This window comes from Antrostomus carolinensis, unplaced genomic scaffold, assembly GCF_000700745.2.
Source record: "Antrostomus carolinensis isolate BGI_N321 unplaced genomic scaffold, ASM70074v2 scaffold36422, whole genome shotgun sequence".
Lineage (NCBI taxonomy): Eukaryota > Metazoa > Chordata > Aves > Caprimulgiformes > Caprimulgidae > Antrostomus > Antrostomus carolinensis.
The window spans coordinates 274-19,186 of NW_010302302.1; the positions used below are offsets into that span (position 1 = coordinate 274).

Below are 18,913 nucleotides of genomic sequence, written 5' to 3' on the forward strand. Positions count from 1 at the left end.
GCGAAGGGGCTGTGTGTGCAACGGGGCTCGGGGGTCCTGGAAACAGCGCGGGCTGGGGGCCCGATCCGGATCTACCCACGCATGGGCTGTGTCACAGGGAGGGCTGGAGGATCAGCACCCCACCAGCACCCCGGCCAGGATGGGGGGGTCCCTTTTCTCCCCTCTGGGCTCCCTGTGCCGCTGGTCCCTGCCCTGCAGCCCCCTCCTGCCTGGAAATCATTCGCTTTTCTGTGTCCCCCCCCAACCAACTTTCAGTGTTTTGGGGGTGCTGGTGCCCCTAAAGCTCGCCCAGTTTCGGGGCTGGAGTGCCTTCCTCGCTGGCAGGGTGTGAGGAAGAGGAGGAGGAGGTTGGGGACACATCACCCCAGTTTCCCCACCAGACGGGCAGGTAGGCAGGGAGGGGTGCCGGGGATGGTTGGACCATGGGATGAGGACTGGGATATGGGCTGGTTGCAACCCCAGGATTGGGCTGGGAGTGAGTGGGGGGCACTGAGCTTCCCTGGGGTCCCAGATCCAGTCATTCTTCCAGTCCCTCTTCCCCTCCACCCCACTGGACCAGAAGACCCACAGATCCTCTGGCTCATTTCCTTTTTGGTCCCAGAGGGAGCTTTGCCTCCTCCCAGCCAGCAAGTCCAACCCCTGTGCCCAGAGATCGTAGGTCCAGGAGTGTTCGGGTCCCAGTTCAGCTCTGGTTGCCCTCCCAGGACCTATCTTGCCCGGCCCTGGACCTACATCCTGTGTGTCTGGGTTGCAAACACACTGCATGGCCTGATTGCCAACTCCTCTCTCTGCCTGTGGTCCCCAGGGCTCTCTTCCTCCTGGCAGTGTCCCCTGGGCATCTCCTCCTGCCTAAGCATGGCTCGTGGCTCTCCTCGTGTCCCCTGAGCTCCAGGTCTTGCACAGAGGACTGACTGGGTGTAGCTGTCCTGGCTCTGCCCTTTGGCTGCTCTTTATCTCCCAGTTCTGTTGCCCCCATTGCAGTGGGACCCTCGGCTGCCTCAGTTTCTCTCCCTTTGGGTCACACCTTGGTTCAAGCCCCACGTGAGAACCTCATGGCTGAGTCCTAATGCCCCAGTGCTGCCAAATCCCAGTGCACAGCTTAGAGGGGATGGACGCCCAGATGTGAGCAGCATCTCCCTGGGTGTAAATCAGCATCGTCCCCTGAATGATCCCACACCAAGATGGGATCTGGGCGATGAGGGAGGTGGGAACCCACTGAGGCTGCTCGCTGCTCCCCTCTGCATGGTCCTAGCTGCAGGCTGAGGTGTGTCACATCTCCTCAAGGGGTCCAAGAGGCTTCAGGTCACCAGCTTGTGCTTTAGTAAGACCTTCCCAGGTGAGGAGGTGGCAGCAGGTGACAGCTCACAACAGTGAGCTCACAAGTTCTGCCTCTGTGGCCCGTTCTCATCATGAACAATGTTCTCACAAAACCTTCTCTGGGTCAGCCCTGTCCTCCTAATTCACCTTCCTATTTCAGTTCAACTAATCGATGTCCAAATCAATTGTGGGTGTCTTGGGAGAACAACCCATTCACTGTCTGCATCTCCCTGGATGGAGTGAGCATCTCACTTGAGATCTCATGGAGGGGACAGCAGGTGGGTTCCATCTGCAGGAAAAACCCAAATCTCAGCGGATCAGTTGCCTTTTCTTTCCGGGGAAGGGGGATGGGAGAGACCAGATCTTGCTTGAACACTCAAAGTTGCCTTTGCTTTTCCCTGCTCTTCAAGGTCAGCTTAGCTAATGAAAATCAATCTTCCCTCTGCCTCTCTCTGCTGCATGAGCAGATTCTACCTGTGGCCCCTCACCTACTTGAAAGCCTCCACCACCTCCACCACCTCCACCGCTGACCACGTGCAACGCTGGTGGGAGCTTCCTATTGAAACAGAGTCTTCCCATGGGTCTGGGCACCGTGACGGTGTCTGTGTCACTGAGGGATCACTCGTTTGATCTGCCAGAGGAGAAGGGGAAGTTGCCTGTGCGTGGAGAGCATGTATCTGAGCTTCAACTCTGGGCTGGAAGTGCTGGGGGAAAGCTCTTGGCTGGGGTCTGGCATGCACCGAATGGCTTCCGTCCTCTGCACGCTCCTGGGCAGCTCCGTTTTGCTGGCAGCAGAATTGGGGAGTTTCTCTCTTCTTCCCTCCTAAGAACCAAGAGTTGGCTCCGTTACGGACCTGCCCCCACCTGCCCCCTCTCCTCACCCAGCCCCGACCATGCAGAGGTTTCATAGAATCATTTGGTTGGAGAAGACCTCTGAGATCTTCAAGTCCAACTGTACCTGTCCACTACTAACCCAGATCTCTGAGCACCTCATCTACCTGTCTTTTAAACACCACCAGGGATGGGGACTCCACCACCTCCTTGGCCAACCCCTTCCAATGCCTGAGAACCCTTTCAGTGAAGAAAGTTTCACCCAGATGCCAGCAACAAGGTCTGGCAGCTTGACGTGTTGGTGATGGTGCTGATGCCATGAGGTCCCACCAGCCTGGACTGTCTCCAGGTTGCGTGTGGGATAACAGGATGCTGCAGCAGGAACTGCCAGGATCTGGGGAGTCTGTGGCCAAGCGTGTGTCTCAGTAGTTGCAATTTATTACTGATGGTGCCTGAAGTTAAAGGTGTTCAGATCTTGCTCCATCCCCGTGTCCATGGTTTGTTCAGGGTACAGCACTGGAGGCTGTTTGCTGTGGGATGGGAAGCTCCAAAACTGCTCCTGCTCTGGAGGAGATGCTGTTCCCAGTCCTATCTCTGGATAAGTCACAGCTTCAAGTTTCCCCTCCTCTAGAGAGGAGAGGGCAGACACTTTTCCCTGGAGAAGGAGAGGGAGGACAGATGGAGTCCATCAGTGCTGGGAAGGGGTGGGAAATCCTCTGGAAGGACACCAAAAGCTCAGGGAGATGCTTTGCTCAGCTGTTCTGAGGGACAGATCTTACAGCCCTCGCCTTTTGGATGTGTCCAGCTCCCCAGGCACAGAAGTACTTTGAGTCTGGTTGTTGGAAAGAACTTCATTAGGAGTTCTCCAGCCAGTCTTTGCTTCCTGGTTTGTATGGATGGATCCATTCTAAAACATAACACAAATGTTTTCTCTGTCTCCCTGCCCCATCCTTTAGGATTTTTAGATGTGCCCTGATGCTGCAGGGTCTCCTCACTCCTGGAAATGCAGCTCTCTTCCAGTGTGGCTGAACTCAGCTGTGACGAGACGATGGACCCACCCGCTGAGGACTTCCAGCAGGTCCTGTCCATTGACCAAATCCGCTCCATCCGTGCCAGCAACAACTACGTGGAGAGACCGGCTGTCTGCTTCCAGCAAACCCGCTCCAACCCATCCCTGTCCCAGCCACCGCACAAGCAAGAGTGGTCCCAGGACCGCCTGGTGTCTTCCACCTTCCAGGACCTCCACCGCAGCCACAGCCAACAGCACCAGATGCCACCTTTGCAGCAACACATGAGCCATTCCAGCACGGCCAGTTCCGTCTCCCAAAGCACCACCGCCTCCGACCAGCGCCTCCTGAGCAGCCTCACACCTTCCCACTCCGGTCATTCCCTCATCCGGACACAACCCCGAGCTGGTGGTGAGCTGAAAGCGGAGGAATCACCGTTGAAAGGGGTGGTGGACAAGCCCACCCTCCACACCGGCCACCTCTTCATCTGTGAGGAGTGTGGGCGATGCAAGTGTGCCCGCTGCACGGCCGCCCGCAGCCTGCCCTCCTGCTGGCTCTGCAACCAGCGCTGCCTCTGCTCCCCCGAGAGCCTCCTCGACTACGGGACTTGCCTCTGCTGCGTCAAGGGTCTCTTCTACCACTGCTCCACCGACGACGAGGACACCTGCGCCGATGACCCTTGCTCCTGCGGGCCGGGGTCCTGCTGTGCCCGTTGGGCTGCCATGAGCTTCCTCTCTCTCCTCATGCCCTGCCTCTGCTGCTATTTTCCTACCTTGGGGTGCCTCAAACTTTGCCAGCGGGGTTATGATGGCCTGAAACGCCCCGGCTGCCGCTGCCAGAACCACCCCAATACCGTCTGCAGAAAGATCTCCTCCTCCAGCGGCACGCCTTTCCCCAAGACGCTGGATAAGCCGGTATGACCCTCCCGGGGAGGAGAAGCAGGCTTTACTCCTCTTCCTCCTCTTCTTCCTCCTCCACTCCCCTCCATCCCCCTCCTCCTCTGGCTCCCTCCGCTCTGCAACGCTCCCCCCCTACCCACCATCAACTCCCAGGAATGAGATGGGTGAACTGGGAGCCCGAAGGCCCTGGGTGACCAGAGGAGCTGGCACCAAGCTCGTGGGAAATGGTGGTTTTGCACATGTGGGTGAGGGACCAGGAGAGGCAGAGAGAGAGCTGTGGGTGCCCTCCCTGGTCATGTCCCACAGGGAAGGGTGACCCAAGGGGTCACCTGCCACTGCCTCATGGTGTGCTCCTTCCTGATGGGGGGAAGAGGCAGGTCAACACATCCCCAGTGCAAGAGTCCTCCAGGAGCCAGACCTTTCTCTCTTTAGCTCTCTCCAGCACTTTTTGTGGGTGGCCTCTCTCCTCTCACATGGCCATAGCTCTGCTCTCCCCAAGGGGCTGAGGTGCTGTGGGGTCCTACCAGTTGCAGTGGCTTCCTTCTGGGCTTGGAAGCCACTGGGAGAAGCAGGTGAGCTTCAAAATGAGGTGGCATCATATTATTCTGTCTCATAGAGGAAGGGAAGGTGTGGGAAGCTTTAGAAACCTGGCAGGAGCTCTTGGAGGCAGCCCACCTCACTGGCTTCTGCCCGACTGCAGAGAGGGAAAGGTCCCCTCTGGGATTTGACTGAGAACAAGAAGCTGGTTTGAAATTGTCATTCATTTCTCAATGCCTTGAAGAGCTTCCTCCAGAGCACAAACCCTGGCAGGACAGGAGCTGCCACCCAGCTCTGTCCCACCACCAAGAAGATGCCACAGCCACCATCTCTGTGCTTGAGCCCTAATCTGGTACCTTCCACCAGCACTTAAGAAATAAATCCCCCAAACCCAACTTCTCAACAGCTGCCACCCGTGCTGCTCCCCCATCAGTTAGCATCAATCCTGGGGACTCATCAGCAGGACTTCTGCAACTCCTGCTTTGGGCTGAAGGAAAACAGAGAGCAGAAGGGGGTGTTGGAAGACCAACCTTCTCTCCCTGCAGAAGCTGCTGTTGAGTCCTCACCTCGCTTTCCTTGGCCCACCGGTTCGTCCCACCACACCAGTGTCACGCCGGCAGGCAAACCCTGCTGGCACTGCTTGGAGATGTTCTGCAACAGCAGCTGCCTGCGGCCAAGTGGAGATGGGTCTGAACCAAGCCCTGGGGCTGGGCCATCTGCAGACCAGCAGGAAACCTGAATTGGGGTCAGTGCTTCGTGGCTGTCTTGCTCTGATGATAATAAACCCAATCCTACAGTTGGGACGAGCTTCTCCTGGTCCCTGGACTCAGCCCCACCTCCACTTGCCTGGTGCCAGCTCTCAGTTGTGACCCTGCTGACATCAGTCAGGGGAGTTTGGAGCTGGGATGATGTCCCAGTGCTCATCTCTGCCCATCCATCCCTCCTTGGAGGTGTGTGTGAGCGCAGAGGGAAACGAATGGTTCCCCTGGAGAAATACACACAACGTGTCCCTTGGCTTCACCCAAGACCCTGCTGTCCTCGGCTCATCCATAAAAAAAACCCTCAGCCACCTCTTTGCGTAGAGTTCTGTGGATCTATTTTTGTATATAGAAATATAACGATAGGATAATTAAGTCAATTACTAATAATATTCATGATATTGCTGTGAATGGTGCCAGATTCAAGGTTTGGGCTTCCTGGTACACTTGCACATGCTGGAAGATAATTTCCCAGGCTGTTTATTGCTTAATCCTAGACCTTGAGTTCCTCAGGAGTAGGGAGAGGAAGGAGAAGTTTCCAGGTTGTGCAGGGAGAAGGTTGGATTTAGTGCTGGCTGTGGCTTCTACCTCCATAAGATCAGCCTGTGTGGCAGGAGGTTGACTCTTCTGGTGGGATTCCTCTTCTTTTTGTTATCTAACAAGCACAGCTGATCCCAGCTCCCCGTGTTGCAGAGAGAAGCAGTTCCAGGGAGTGATTCATCGCGCTTGAAAACATTATTCATCAAATTCTGTTTTCACACTGCTTGTCTCCCTTGACCCAAATGGGACCCAAACACTGAACTCACCATTCCCCATGGAAGGGGACATGAATCCCTGTGGAAAAAGAGATGAATCCTTGTGGAAAGGGAGATGAATCCCATCCCTGGTGTGAAGTTTGTACCTGGGGCATGTGATGGACATGAGGAAAATCCTCACCCTGATTTCCCCTAGAGCCTGAGAGAGGATGTTGACAGATGTTTCCTCTGGTCAGAGATGAAGAGCTCACTTCCATAAGCTGTTGGCAATTCAGGATGATGCTCTGGGTTACAGTGAGGATCCCCTGGCATTAAGAAAGGAGAGGGCCACATCTCTGCAGTTTGCATATCCTCTGAGGCCAACCTTACACTCTGAAATCTTTTGGGTTTGAAGGCAACGACCTTCTCAGAGGATGCCCTGGAGGTGCTTCTACCCCCATAAGATCAGCCTGTGTGGCAGCAGTTATAAAATAGATTGCAAACATATTTATCTCTATGCCAATCATTGCTTGGCTCCCTACTTCCAAGTGGTGTTTGAGGGAGAGAGTCCCACCAAGAAGCACCTTCCTTGTGTGAACACTCAGTTCACTTTTCTATTGGTGCTGGTTAAACTCCTTCTTCCCAAACAAATTTAGAACTTTTTAAGGGGAAAAAAATAAAGGTCCCTTTTTCACTGAGGACTTGAGGAACCATCTCCCTCGAATGAGAATGTGAAATAGCCCATTGAAACTTTTTAAAGAAAACTAATGAAGAGAATTTTCCAACTTGCTCCACTTTTTGATTTTTTTTTCTTTCTCCTCCTTTTTTAAATGGATCCTACTTGTAAATTTAGTTACCACCTCTATATCTCTGCAATTCATTGCTTCCTCTCCTGATGGTGGAATGACTCAACATGTGAAACTTCATCATTTTCACGGCCTCCCAAGTCATGCGAGCACGGGGTGACTTCCCCCAGGTGCTGGAGCTGGAGGATGAGAAGATGGCTGGCCATATATCGGTTCCTCAGAGCCAGTTTTGCTTGGCACTAGCACATCGAGGAGGAACCCTGCACTACTCTTGCAGCACATTTACCTCCAGTCGTTGGGAGGAGGCCAGGACATCTGCCAGGAGCCTTCTACCTAATGGGATTTTATCTGGGTCAGTGCAGAAGTCCCATTTCTACCAGGGAATCATGCCATAGCCTGGGAGCAGGGCTGAGGAGTCCAGCCAGGTCTCTTGAGTGTCTCATCTCCAAGAAATGACAAACCCATGGGATATATCTGATGAAATATGGGATGTGTAGAAGGGAACTGGAGAGGAGGAGAGCCCCAAATGGGCCCTGAGGGCTGTCAGACCAGCATGGGGCTTTGGTTTGACTGTGTTGAGGGCAAATTGCAAAGCCACATCCAGGCCTTGCAGAGAAGTTCAGAGCTGTTGGCCCCTACCCTGCTCGTAGAGGCAGGTGGCTTCACGTGGGGTTACTCCTTCCCACTCCATCTGGAGGGGCCTCAGTGAGCTCCCATTCCTTGCTCTCAGCAGAAAGAACAGGTCAGGATTGTGCCAACAGCTCTCCAAGGAGGCCAGCTCTGGTTCACTGAGCTCATCTGGTGTCAGGAAAGCTGTGGGGTAGCCTCTGATCGTGGGGTTTTTTTTTTCCTGAGCTTTTCCTAACATCTTCAGACCAGATCCATCCTGCTCCCTCCCCGTCTCTGCCTGCCAGAGAGTTTGGTTTCCCTGCAGAGAGGACTCCAATTTTGGTTGGGGTTGTGAGCCCCTTTCCTGCCCCACCCTGTAATGAGTCAGATAACATCTGCTCCAGATGTTTGTTTGCAGCTGCTTGTCCTGGCAGTTTGGGTTTCTCTCTGTCCTGACGTGTCTTTTTTGGTTTTCTTTTGGGAGAGTCACATGCCGAGGCCTCTGTTTTCCCTGATTTGACGAGGACAGATCTGCTTCTTGAGGGAACATTTCTCCATGTGGTGTGTCTCTGCCAGTCGTGGGCTCCTTTGCCAGGAAGTGTGCAGGGCTGTCGAGCCAACTCAGGTGGGGAAAGAGAGACTCAGGTGCCAAAGGAGCAGGAGGCAGGAGCTACTGAGCAGGACCTGAGCTCCTCCTGCTCTGCTCCCCATGCAGGAGCCTCCTCTTCCCACCCAGACCTCCAAAGCTCCATCCACATGGAGATCCTGTTGGTGCTTGCTTTCCCCAAGGCTTCCCTTGGTCCCCTCCTTCCCTTGCTGGCACACAGTCCTGGCACTGCTGAGGAGGAGTCACTGAGGTGGAGTCTCCCTCCTATCCCAGTGACTCCAAACCTCCTGGTGGAAGGGCAGAAGTGGTCCTTGGGCTGCTGTCCACCCATCCCTGAGAAACCTCAGTGCCAGCCAAAGAGTAGGAGGGAAGCTCTTTGTCACTGTCCTCTCAGATTCCCATAAAATCCCATTGAGTCAGCTCTTCTCCATCCCAGTGTTCTCTGGGCAACAGGTTGGCTGGAGGAGCTGTGGCTGCTCCTCCCTGGATGTGTTTGTGGCCAGGTTGGATGAGGCTTTGAGCAACCTGGTCTAGTGGAAGGTGTCCCTGCTGCTGGCAGGGGGGTTGGAACTAGATGAGCTTTGAGGTCCCTTCCAACCCAAACCAGTCTGGGATTCTGTGATCTCTGTCCCAAACTTGCTGTTTCCACCACCCACTTTGTTAGTTTGCTCTCCATCTCTGGCCCTTGGGTGTTTCCAGGCTGGAGAAAGCTGGGAGGTCTTCAGATACTGGAAAGTCTAACGTTGTGGGATCAGCAGGTGAGGAAAGTGGATAAGGAATGTCCCCCCACCCTAAAGCCCATTCTCAGTCTTTAATAGGATCCAGTTCAGGCTTGTCTCCTTCAAGGAGCCCGTGGAGCCCAGACCTGAGGGATGCTTGCAGCAGCTGGAGGCTACTGGTCAGCACCTGGTCCATATGGGCCAAACCAGAGCTGTGATCTCTTCGGGCTCCATCTGCTTCAGGATATTTCTCAGTGAGCATCGGGATCTCTTGCAAACTCTTTCTCCTTAGAGTGTGGTGGGAGCTTGCGCCGGTGGGACCTGTTGTCCTGCTTGGGGTGATGCTGTAGAAGAATCCTCTGAGGGCATAAGCCAGGGAGGGTGAAGGGTCCCATTGTAGGGGGTCTGCAGGCAGGAGGGATGTTGGATGGATGGGACGAGGTCGCACAGGCCCGTGGAGCAGAGTGAGTGTGCGAGCACTGGGCGAGGGGAAGCAGCGCTGAGCTCTCTCCCCTGCTGCACCCCAAAGAACTTCAGCATGAGCAGGACCAAACCCACCTTGGTGAGCTGGACCAGGCATTGGGAGAGGAGGTTTCTCACACCCTCTGTCCCAACAGCAGCATCAACCAAGAGGTGTTTGGACATCCTGAAACCACTCCCCACCTTCCCCTTTCCCCCTTCCCCTCCCTTCCCCCTCTGCCCATCCTTTCCCAGTGGGTCCCTCAGACCTTTGCCGTGTTCTCCAGGCTCTGGAGCCTCCTGCCTCCCCAGGTGTCCTCAGCACAAAGTTCTCCTTAGAAGATGGATGTCCCTTGGCTTCAGAGGAGAGTCTCATACCAAGAACTGAAGCCTCTAATTCTCCATTGAATGGGTACAAAGACGTTCTGTACAGTGTATAAAGAGACCCCTCCCCGGCTGTCTTTATTTGGGTTCCTTTCTAGAAGGTATCATAGATGTTTCTAACCTGATGGCTGGTTTTTTTTGACAATACTCTTGTACCTTTTAAGGGAAAAAAAAAAAATTTACAAAATTAAAAAAAAAAAAACCCAACCCCACCAAAGTATTTATTTGAAAAGTTTATTTTAAAGATAAGAAAAAAAAAAAACCCCAAAACCCCCAAAAACCAAACCTATTTATTTTAATGCACCCTCTTCTGTTTGGTTTTCTTCTCTTGCAAAGCTAAGAACTGTTCCTGAACCACTGCTGAGATGAAAGAAGTGATTCTATGGGTGGCATCACAAGCCCACTTAGAGCAACTATTCAATAAAAAATATATCTTAATTTTGAACGTGGTCTCATTCTTGTCTTCGTGATGGCCAGGGAATGACTCAACTCCTGCTTTGGTCGGGTTCTGACCGCCTGCGGGGTGCTGGGTGGCTGGTGCTGGCATGGGCTGAGTGTTGGGGGGATTGTTTTTAATTCCATGAGCTCTCCCCTGGTCACCCTCTCCTGACACTGAGAGAAAACCTCAAAATTCTCAGCGTGTGCTTCCCTGCTGTGACCATCCCAGATCCTTGAGGAAGGGTGGGCTCCTGTAGCACAGGGCAGGAGAAGATATGGAAGGACTGAGAGAAGAAATCCCTGAGATTTGGAGGATTTCAGTCACTCCACAGAGATTCCAACACATTCCCAAAGCCTCTTCTACTGACTGAGAGGTGGGGTGAGGCCACACAGAGCAATGGATGTCTTCTGCAGGAGGAGCTGCAGTTTGGACATGGCTGTCTCTTCCCCACCAGCTGCAGAAGGCACCTCAGTGATGTGTTTGGCCCCAAAAGGTTGAATCTGGGCCGTAGCACCTGCAGCTGCTGGATCAAGATGATGCTTCTAGGTTGCCCAAGGAAGTTGTGGATGCCCCCTCCCTGGAAGCGTTCAAGGCCAGGTTGGATGAGGCTTTGAGCAACCTGGTCTAGTGGAAGGTGTCCCTGCTGCTGGCAGGGGGGTTGGGACTGGATGAGCTTTAAGGTCCCTTCCAACCCAAACCAGTCTGGGATTCCATGATTCTGATCTCCCTGTGCATGTTACAGGCCGGTGTTTCATGCACTTCTGCATGTGCAGAGCCCAGTAACTTCTTCTAGGCTTGAGGGTGTCTTCTGTTCTCCTAAAGCTCTTCTCTCACAAAGCAAGTAGATCTTTATTCATGCCCTTCCAGAGCATGGAGTCCTTTCACATAGATTTGGTGGCTCATGGATCCCATGGTTTAGTGGCACCTCCCTTATTCCCATTTGAATTTGTTGGCTTCAGCTTCTAGCTCTGACCAAACCTTTTTCCTCTAACTGCAAGAGTCCTTCCATAGGATGGTTTTGCTAGGTGAGACCTGTGCTCGAGAGCCCTCTCAGCCTTTGGGCTTAATTAAAAACATACATTCTCCATGTTTCTCACCATAAAGCCTTTTCTCAGGCTGTGTGACTGGTTTTGGAGCTCCTGTTTGTACCATTGCTGGTATCAGAGCATGCTTTCCAAAATACATCCCAATGCCTCAGCCACAGCATTTGGGATCTGCCTCAGGGTTGTGGAGCACAGATGTGAGTCTGATCCCTGCTGTGACTCACTCTTCTTCTGCTTTTAAAACCAAAGATGACTTTAGGCCACTTGTCACCCGTTGGTTCTTTTCAGGATGCACAGCCTTCTTTGAGCCATGTTAGAGCCCTTCTGGTGTGTATTGTTCCACCTCCCCAAGCCTTCCCTCTCCTCATCAGTTCATGCCACCAAATCTTACTGGCATCTACAGATAGTTATCAGCTGTGGTCCTGCAGAGGAAGGTAGGGAGAGCTCAGAAGCTGGACTGTAATGTGAGATTAGCAGAGAAGCACAAGGTGGGTGTCCTACACACCATGGTCCTCCTCGCTTAGACATTTTCCTTCTCCTGTGTAAAGAAAGTCATTAGGGCCCCAGGAATCACAAAAAGTGACAGTAATTGGGCTTTCTCCTCAGATTAGGGTGATTACTCTTTAAATGGCCTGACCTTTTGTATTTTGCATCTGTGTGAAGACCAGGTAGAGACTCCAGAGGCTCCAGCCAAACCATGGCACATGCTGTAGAGCAACAGGGCCCCGGGTGAACTTGTGGTAGCACCAGGTCACAGTCACGTAGCTGTACCACCTGGATGGTTGAGTCACTCTTGCTAGTTTAGCCTCGAATAATAAACTGCTTTTTCTTGGCTAACACAGGCAGATGTTGTTCAGAACTGAAATGGCCTGTACCACACTGTCCTAGGACCAGCATGGCCAGAGCAAGCTCGGCTCCACGAAACCCTCCCTCAGAGGCCGAGAAGGTTTTCCAGAAATGGTTTTCCACCCTTTTGCTGTTGAAATCTTCCGTTGCTTGCAGAGTGAGCAAAGTTAGGCCAACCTCAAACCCCTCTGAGGATGTCCAGGTGTGATCCAACCCTCTGCCTGTGCTGGAAACCCACAAGAAGCCAGCATCCCTCACCAACCTGGGAAGGGAGCTTGGCGTGCTCCAGGAGAGCAAGGGTAGGTGTTTGCAGTCAAGAGGTCGGCTGTCTAGACAGTGGAAAGAAACAAGCTCTCTTAAGGACTCATTCATCTCTTCCTAAGATGGCTAAATAGGTCAGATGACTCATGCCCTCAAAGTGCCTATTTCTCTTCCCTGCCTACAAAGATGGAAGGAGCTTTTGACAGCCCTCTACACTGAAGACATCTGAAGGTAAAGGATCTGGACCTGGCTGCTGTGGTGGTTCCAGCAGGTCAGCAGGGGAATTCAGCCTACCCTGAGGATCCAAAGCACCGCTTCCTCAGTGACTTCATCAGTGACGGTGATGAGGAGATGAAGGAATAATTAAATGCCACGTGGCTTTTAATTCATGCTGAAGGTGATATCCATGGAGGAACCTGGGCACACAGAGTTGGATGGGACCAGGCAGAAGGTCAAATCTAGTTCCCTGCTGTCACCATAGGTTGTAGGGAACATGGAACAGTTTAGGCTGCAGGGATTTGCAGGATGGCTTCTCCACAACCATAAACACTTCCTTGCTTGGCCATTGTCATCCTCCATGTAGAGCTGAGGGTAGCGTATTGCTCTGCAGACCTCTGACCACTGCTCTGGCCTGAGGAAGCTGATGCTGCTCTGGTCTGGGCAGATACAAGAGCACAGTCTGGTGTTGCCCCCCCCCGGGTCTGCCTTGCCCAGCAGTTCAGAGCTGCTCAGTGATGGTTGGGAAATGGGGCCCTGGAAAGATCATGGGTTTGAGATTCACCTGGACCAGTGAGGGGGAAGGTGTGAGAGCATCTGGGAGCCTTTGAAATGACCCAAATGACACCTGCAAAAGTTTCACCCATGAGAAAGGCTCATCCATCCTGTGGCTGCAGCCCTGGGGATGCAGAGGGGGTCTTGCTCACTGCAGACAAGAGGGACCTGTGGTCCCTGTGACCACAGAGGGACCTGGGGTCTCTGTGACCCCAACGACGACAACGTGCCACAATCCTTTTGCAAAATGGATGGTTTGCTTGTAAGCCCCCAGGAATGTCAGCAGTGTGTGGCACTGTCCTGATACCACAGACCCGAGCTTTGGCCCTGCAGAACATCATGAGATGATTGGCTTAAAAATCAAGATGCAGCTCGCAGCAGATTCTTGTTTCCCGTCGCTGCTTTCGGAGGCTGACTGAGTCATGCTCACAAGCCTCTTTTGCCAGACACCAGGGCTAGCAGCTCTGCTGAAATCATTCCATGAGCACAGAGATTCTCATGTGAGCCCAGGAGCTGGAGGTTCAACCCAGATGTCACAGTCTGGGGGTCAGGATTCAGACTGGACACCCCAGACACGTGGCAGAGAGCGCAGAAAACTGCAACGTGCAGGAAGGGTCTGAAATTGGGGATGATGCACAAAAAGCAGGAGGGGCAGGAGGTCCATCTTCCAATTTTAATCCAATCACCAACATGCTCTTTTCTCTGGACACCTCACTCCTTCTCCAGACTTTGTCTTTGGCAGCTACCAAGTGCTGATGGACCAAGCTGCAGGGCTGCTGGTCTTCCTGGGGTTACTACCATATCATGAGCAGTGACCTCTCAGCCCCTGGCTCTGCAGCCAACTGCATTTTGAAGTTCTCCGCTGGTGTCTGAAGAAGCAACGCTTTTCCCTTGGCTGGAGAACTCTTCACCTGGGTCCTCTCATGGCATCTTCCCTCTCCATGTTCCTGGTGCTCAGGAAGCAGCTGAGGTTGAGGAATATTTCTTCCAGGCATGTTCAGAGCAAAATTATTTTCCTGAAATGAAGCTCAAAGTCCAAATTCTCCTGGGTTGCTTCTAAAGGATTTATTTCCTGCATCCACTTCCCCCATGCCTCGCTGGCATTCGGAAGGACATTTGCATGAACCAGTAGGATCTCAGTCTTTTGATGTGCAATTATCATCTGCAGAAATGACTAATCAATTAAGGACAGTCACTACCAGGCTTTCTATTTATTTCTTTCTCATTGAAACCAGAGCCAATGTGCCCTTTTTTTTTCACAGGAAAATGCTGATTTTTTTCCAGTCAGCGCTGCTGAAAACTTCCTGATGGATCTGAAAATGACATCATGCCCTTCTTGGTCCCTGCTGTTGTCACCATCAGCACTGAGCTGGCTGTGCTGCTGACAGTGAGCAGGCAGACGAGCAAGCCCATGTCACTAGCCCTGCCAGCTCAGCGGGGACGTGCCAGGAATGGCTCAGATCACACTTGGAGAGCAGCTCAGCCAGGTTAAAAAGGTGCCCAGAAGTGTAAGGAAGCATGAAGATACTGCATGCTAAAGGTGGTCTACCATGAGAAGCTTCAGCTAGAGGAGAGCCTAGACTTCAACTGCAGGTCTGGACTTCCTCTAGGCACAGAGGAATTGGGATTTGAAGGGTTTGACCTGTCTTTAATCACAAAGCTCTGTGTGGGATTCTGTGTGGGCTGGATTGTCTCTCCCAGACACATCTGGTGACGCTGGTGTCTTCTCCTGTCAGGAGAGTCCCCATTTCTCTGCATGGTGCCATCTGCCCTAGCAGTTGTCCCCACTCTGTTACCTGGAGCTGGGGTTGTGGTGAGCATGGATGGGTGGAGAGGGAGCCAGCAGCCAGCTCTGGCTGGGCTGTGGAGGGAGCAGGGGCTGGGCACTGGGGAGGAGCTGCTGGAGGGACACAGCTTGGGGTTGGTATTGGTGGGAGGGAGAAAAAGGACCAAAGCAGAGTCCACAGAGGGAATGAGATGAGCTCTGAGACCACCAGCACAAACCACCTTACCCTGATGCTTGTCAGGACAGTGCCTGGCTCCTGTGCTCTGATGGCTTTAGGGTGTTGCTGGCCTAGACCTGTGGGACACCTCCAAGGGGACAATGCTGTCCCAGATGAAAAGGTGACCATGTGTCTTGGCCAGGAGAGGCAGGTTCTGCACTAGAGGACTGAGGCATCTGTGTGTGTGTTATGTGTGCACATAGCACAGGGAAACTGAAAAGGAGGGTCCACAAAGTCCTGAGTTCCCACCCTTGTCCTGACTGCTCTGCCTGAGGGAGCTCCCCACACCAGGAGAGGAACATCCCTCCTGGACAGGACAGGACTCTGGCCCAGTTCACTGTATGCACACGTAGACACCCAAACTGACCCAACATTCAGCAGCTGGGGGGGGGGAAATGAGCCTCAGAGCAATGAACCAAGGGACAGAGGAGGTCCAGGGGCCACCTTGCCACCTCCTGACAGCCAGATGCACTTGGGAAGGAGGTTTGCAGGAAACCTTTGCAGCTGAGTGTGCTGGGTGCTGCTGTTACCCATGCTCACTGCTGTCATGATCAACCTGAGGAGCAGAGAGGAGGCTCCCACCCCAAAGACTGGGCTTCTCACCTTCTAGGTGCTGCTGTTACCCATGCTCACTGCTGTCATGATCAACCTGAGGAGCAGAGAGGAGGTTCCCACCCAAAGACCAGGTTTCTCACCTTTTCTCCTCTGCCTGTTCCCACCATTACTGCTCCCAGAAACTCTGTGTGACCCTGTCGAGGGACATAAAATTGAGAATGGCCCAGAAGATGAGAACAAGATGAAGCTGAAAGAGAAGCAGAGCTGTTTTGTAACAGCCTGTCCCTGGGGAGAGATCACACCACACCAGGGAAGGTGCGGCAGGCACGGAGGTGACCAAATGAATTGACACCAGGCAATTCTCACCGGAGCTAAAGAGACAAAGTAATTGAAAATAAATGAAGGAAGATGACACCTGGCTGGCAGATCAGTTATCTATAGCATACCTTTCCTGAAATAACTGCCTCCTCAACATCATATGCTGAGGCAAAACCAAGGAGATGCACACGTAAAATAGGCCACTCCAGCAGGGACCTCTAGGCCCCTTTATTTTTAATGGGAGCTGTCAGAAGGGTTAATTAGATGATGCACAGCAGTGGCCTCTGTCTGGGGTATCAGCTCCCCTTGCCACCAACGGGTCCCGTGCGCTAAGTGTAAGATGCCCCATCGTTCTTGTCCTTACGCCAACTCTTGGGTCACAGATCAATGTAAGTGGGGGCTTTCCTGGCTTTGCAGCTTCTGAGAGAAACCCAGACACCCCGAGGACAGCCAGGATGTGGTGTTGGGAGTTTTGAGTAATTAGGGTATGTCTTCATACTTGTCTAAGCTCAAAATTGCCCCCAAAAGTCCTCTAAGAAAGAGGGTCATGCACAAGCCACTGACCCCAAACTGGTAGTCTGCAAGGATTGTTCAAAAGTGTTTTTATTCCTGGTGAGACACAGCTTTTGTCCTGTGGAACCTGGCATGGACTGTCCCTCCCTCTGCAGAGAGGTGGATGCAAAGATGAGGAGAAAGGAAAGTCTGGGTGGGACTGGTTTGGGCTGTAGTAACACTGGGAAGTAAACTCTTCAACCAGCAGCCAAAACCACAGCAATCAAATCACCCCACTGGCCCTTTCCAGGTGTGGGTCAATCACATCTTCCCCCTGCAGACACCTGGGAGGTGCTCAGCACCTTGGGAAACCAGAAGGTTTAAAGGGATTTGGCTGCTGAGTTCAGATCCTGGTGGCCCAGGCAATACATGGCTTGCACAGGGGTGGCTGATGGCATGTCCACGCTCTGTCCCACACCTCATGGAGATTTGGTGTTGGGGTGTAGCTTTTTCCCAGCTGTGGATATGGCACTGGGCATGACCAACATCCCCTGCCCAAGGGAAACAGCCTCTGGCCAAGGGAAACAGCATGTTGGTGTGCTGCAAATGGGGTGATAGCACCATCAACCTGGTCCTGCCACGTGGAAGTCTGCCAGGACGCTGCACCAAATGCCATGGGGATGGTACCTGCAGCAGCATATGGAGAAGATCCTGCAGATCCTTGGCAGGTGGCCATTCCTGGGTGACCAGTTTTGGCTTAGATTTAACTGTTGGGTTTTCCTCTGTGATGAAGCGAAGCTGGGTTAAATCCACCTTTGGCAGCGGTGCCAGCAGAGCCCTGCTGTCCCAAGGAGACACAGCAAACTTTTCCCTTTTCAGCTGTTCTTCTCCTTGTTCTAAAAATGAAAGCAACCAGGACGGAAAGCACATGCCTGTACCTTTTGCACAGAGGAGAAAAAAATACCAAGAGGCAGGTCTGTGCCTGAAAAAAGAGTGGCTTTCCAATACGGTGGCCCTTGGCTAGTGTGTCCTGATAGGGGACAGCTCACGGAACCTCTCAGCGGGGTGGGCTGTGGGGTGTGCCTGTGACGTTGGGTGCAAGGCAGGGACGTGCACCCCAGATGTGGATCTGCAGCACCTTCTTAGGGACTCCTTCCCTGGGGCAGAAGTTGGCCATGCAAGGAGGTTGAGTTTTTGGGGGAGAGAAGTCAAGTGCTCCCCTGGCAAAGCAGCAAGGCGTGGGCTGTGCAGAACGAGTGATTTTTGATGGGTGCCTCCATTCCGAGGGAGACTTTGCACCCCAAAACACCCTGAAAGGGGCAAGCACCAATGAATTCCTTTCTTATAGCAAGGTGTGCTGCTGATCTTTCTATTTTACCTTCTCAGGCATCCTGATTTTTAGCAGTTCCCTCACTCGCTTTCATTAAACGAGGCAGAGGAGTGGACAGGCAGCCAGGAGCTCTGGTGTCCCAGCTGGACTAGATTTCATGAAAAGAAATGCAAGAAAGCAAAGTTCTCCCTCCCCCTCCAACAAATGCAGCTGAAATCTCATGATGACAACATGGCCAATGCTCCTCTCTGCCCTTTACGGTGCAGGTTGCAAGGTCACAGAGACGTGGTCCCCCAGTATTGATTAGGACTCTTTTGGGCTGGCATATGGCACCAGCTTTCAAAAGCCAAGCAGTTAAAAAAAGAATTAAGTGGGGGCAAAGAGTGGAACGTACCAGATTGAACTCCTGACACGCAGGGGTCAAAGATCACTGGAGATAAAGGGGGTGCTGGAATGGCCTGTGCAATGGCAAAAATAAATAAGTCAGCATTAAAAATCAACCCCCCCCCCAAAGCTTGGGCTAAAATCCCACCGTGTTTTGGAGGGAAAGAAATGGGCTGGGTGAGTTTGATGTGCTAGAGAATAACTAAGGGGGAAGATGGCCTTGTTTGGAGCTAGGGGTGAGTGCAGGAGGGCCTTACCTGGAGAGTTCACCTGTGGGCTTCGCCACCTGCTATTCTGGGGGGTTTTGCTTTCCTTTTGAATGTCCCTCAGCTCCTCAAGGACAGAAAGACCAACTTCAGAAAGAGAGAAAGACAGAGAGTTAGAAAGTAAGCATCCAGCAGCTCTCGCTGTGAAGAACACCACTTCTAACTGGGAGGTGACTGGGATGAGAAGAAAGCAGCAGCTTCAGCAGTCCATGCTCCAGAGCAGGAAGAGATGGGAGAGGTGGAAGAGTCCAAAGAGAAATTCAAGTTTATAGTAGACTTTTTTCCCTCTACTGTGAACCACTGTGTCCAAAGGGTCAAGCCAATGGGCAGAGGATATGGCAAGAGGCAGGTAAGGAGGTGTTGAGGAGAGAGAACCAGGTTCTGCCCCCTTTCATCAGTGGGTCCTTCTTGTGTTAGGGGCCACCAGGCATGAAAAGTTGTGCAAAAGTGACCTTTGTGGTAAGTAAATCAACAGCTTCAGCTACAAAGCTGAAGTTACCTGGTCTAGTGGAAGGTGTCTCTGCTGCTGGCAGGGGGG

At 52.7% G+C, this 18,913-nt stretch overlaps 1 protein-coding gene across 1 annotated transcript; it reads left to right on the forward strand.

Annotated features, from left to right (window-relative positions):
- Nucleotides 1-3,151: 3,151 nt before the first annotated feature.
- SPRY3 (sprouty RTK signaling antagonist 3) lies at nucleotides 3,152-4,075 on the forward strand. The gene has a single exon (XM_010163759.1). The coding sequence runs from the start codon at nucleotides 3,152-3,154 to the stop codon at nucleotides 4,073-4,075; it is 924 nt and encodes a 307-aa protein (XP_010162061.1).
- The last annotated feature ends 14,838 nt before the right edge of the window (nucleotides 4,076-18,913 follow it).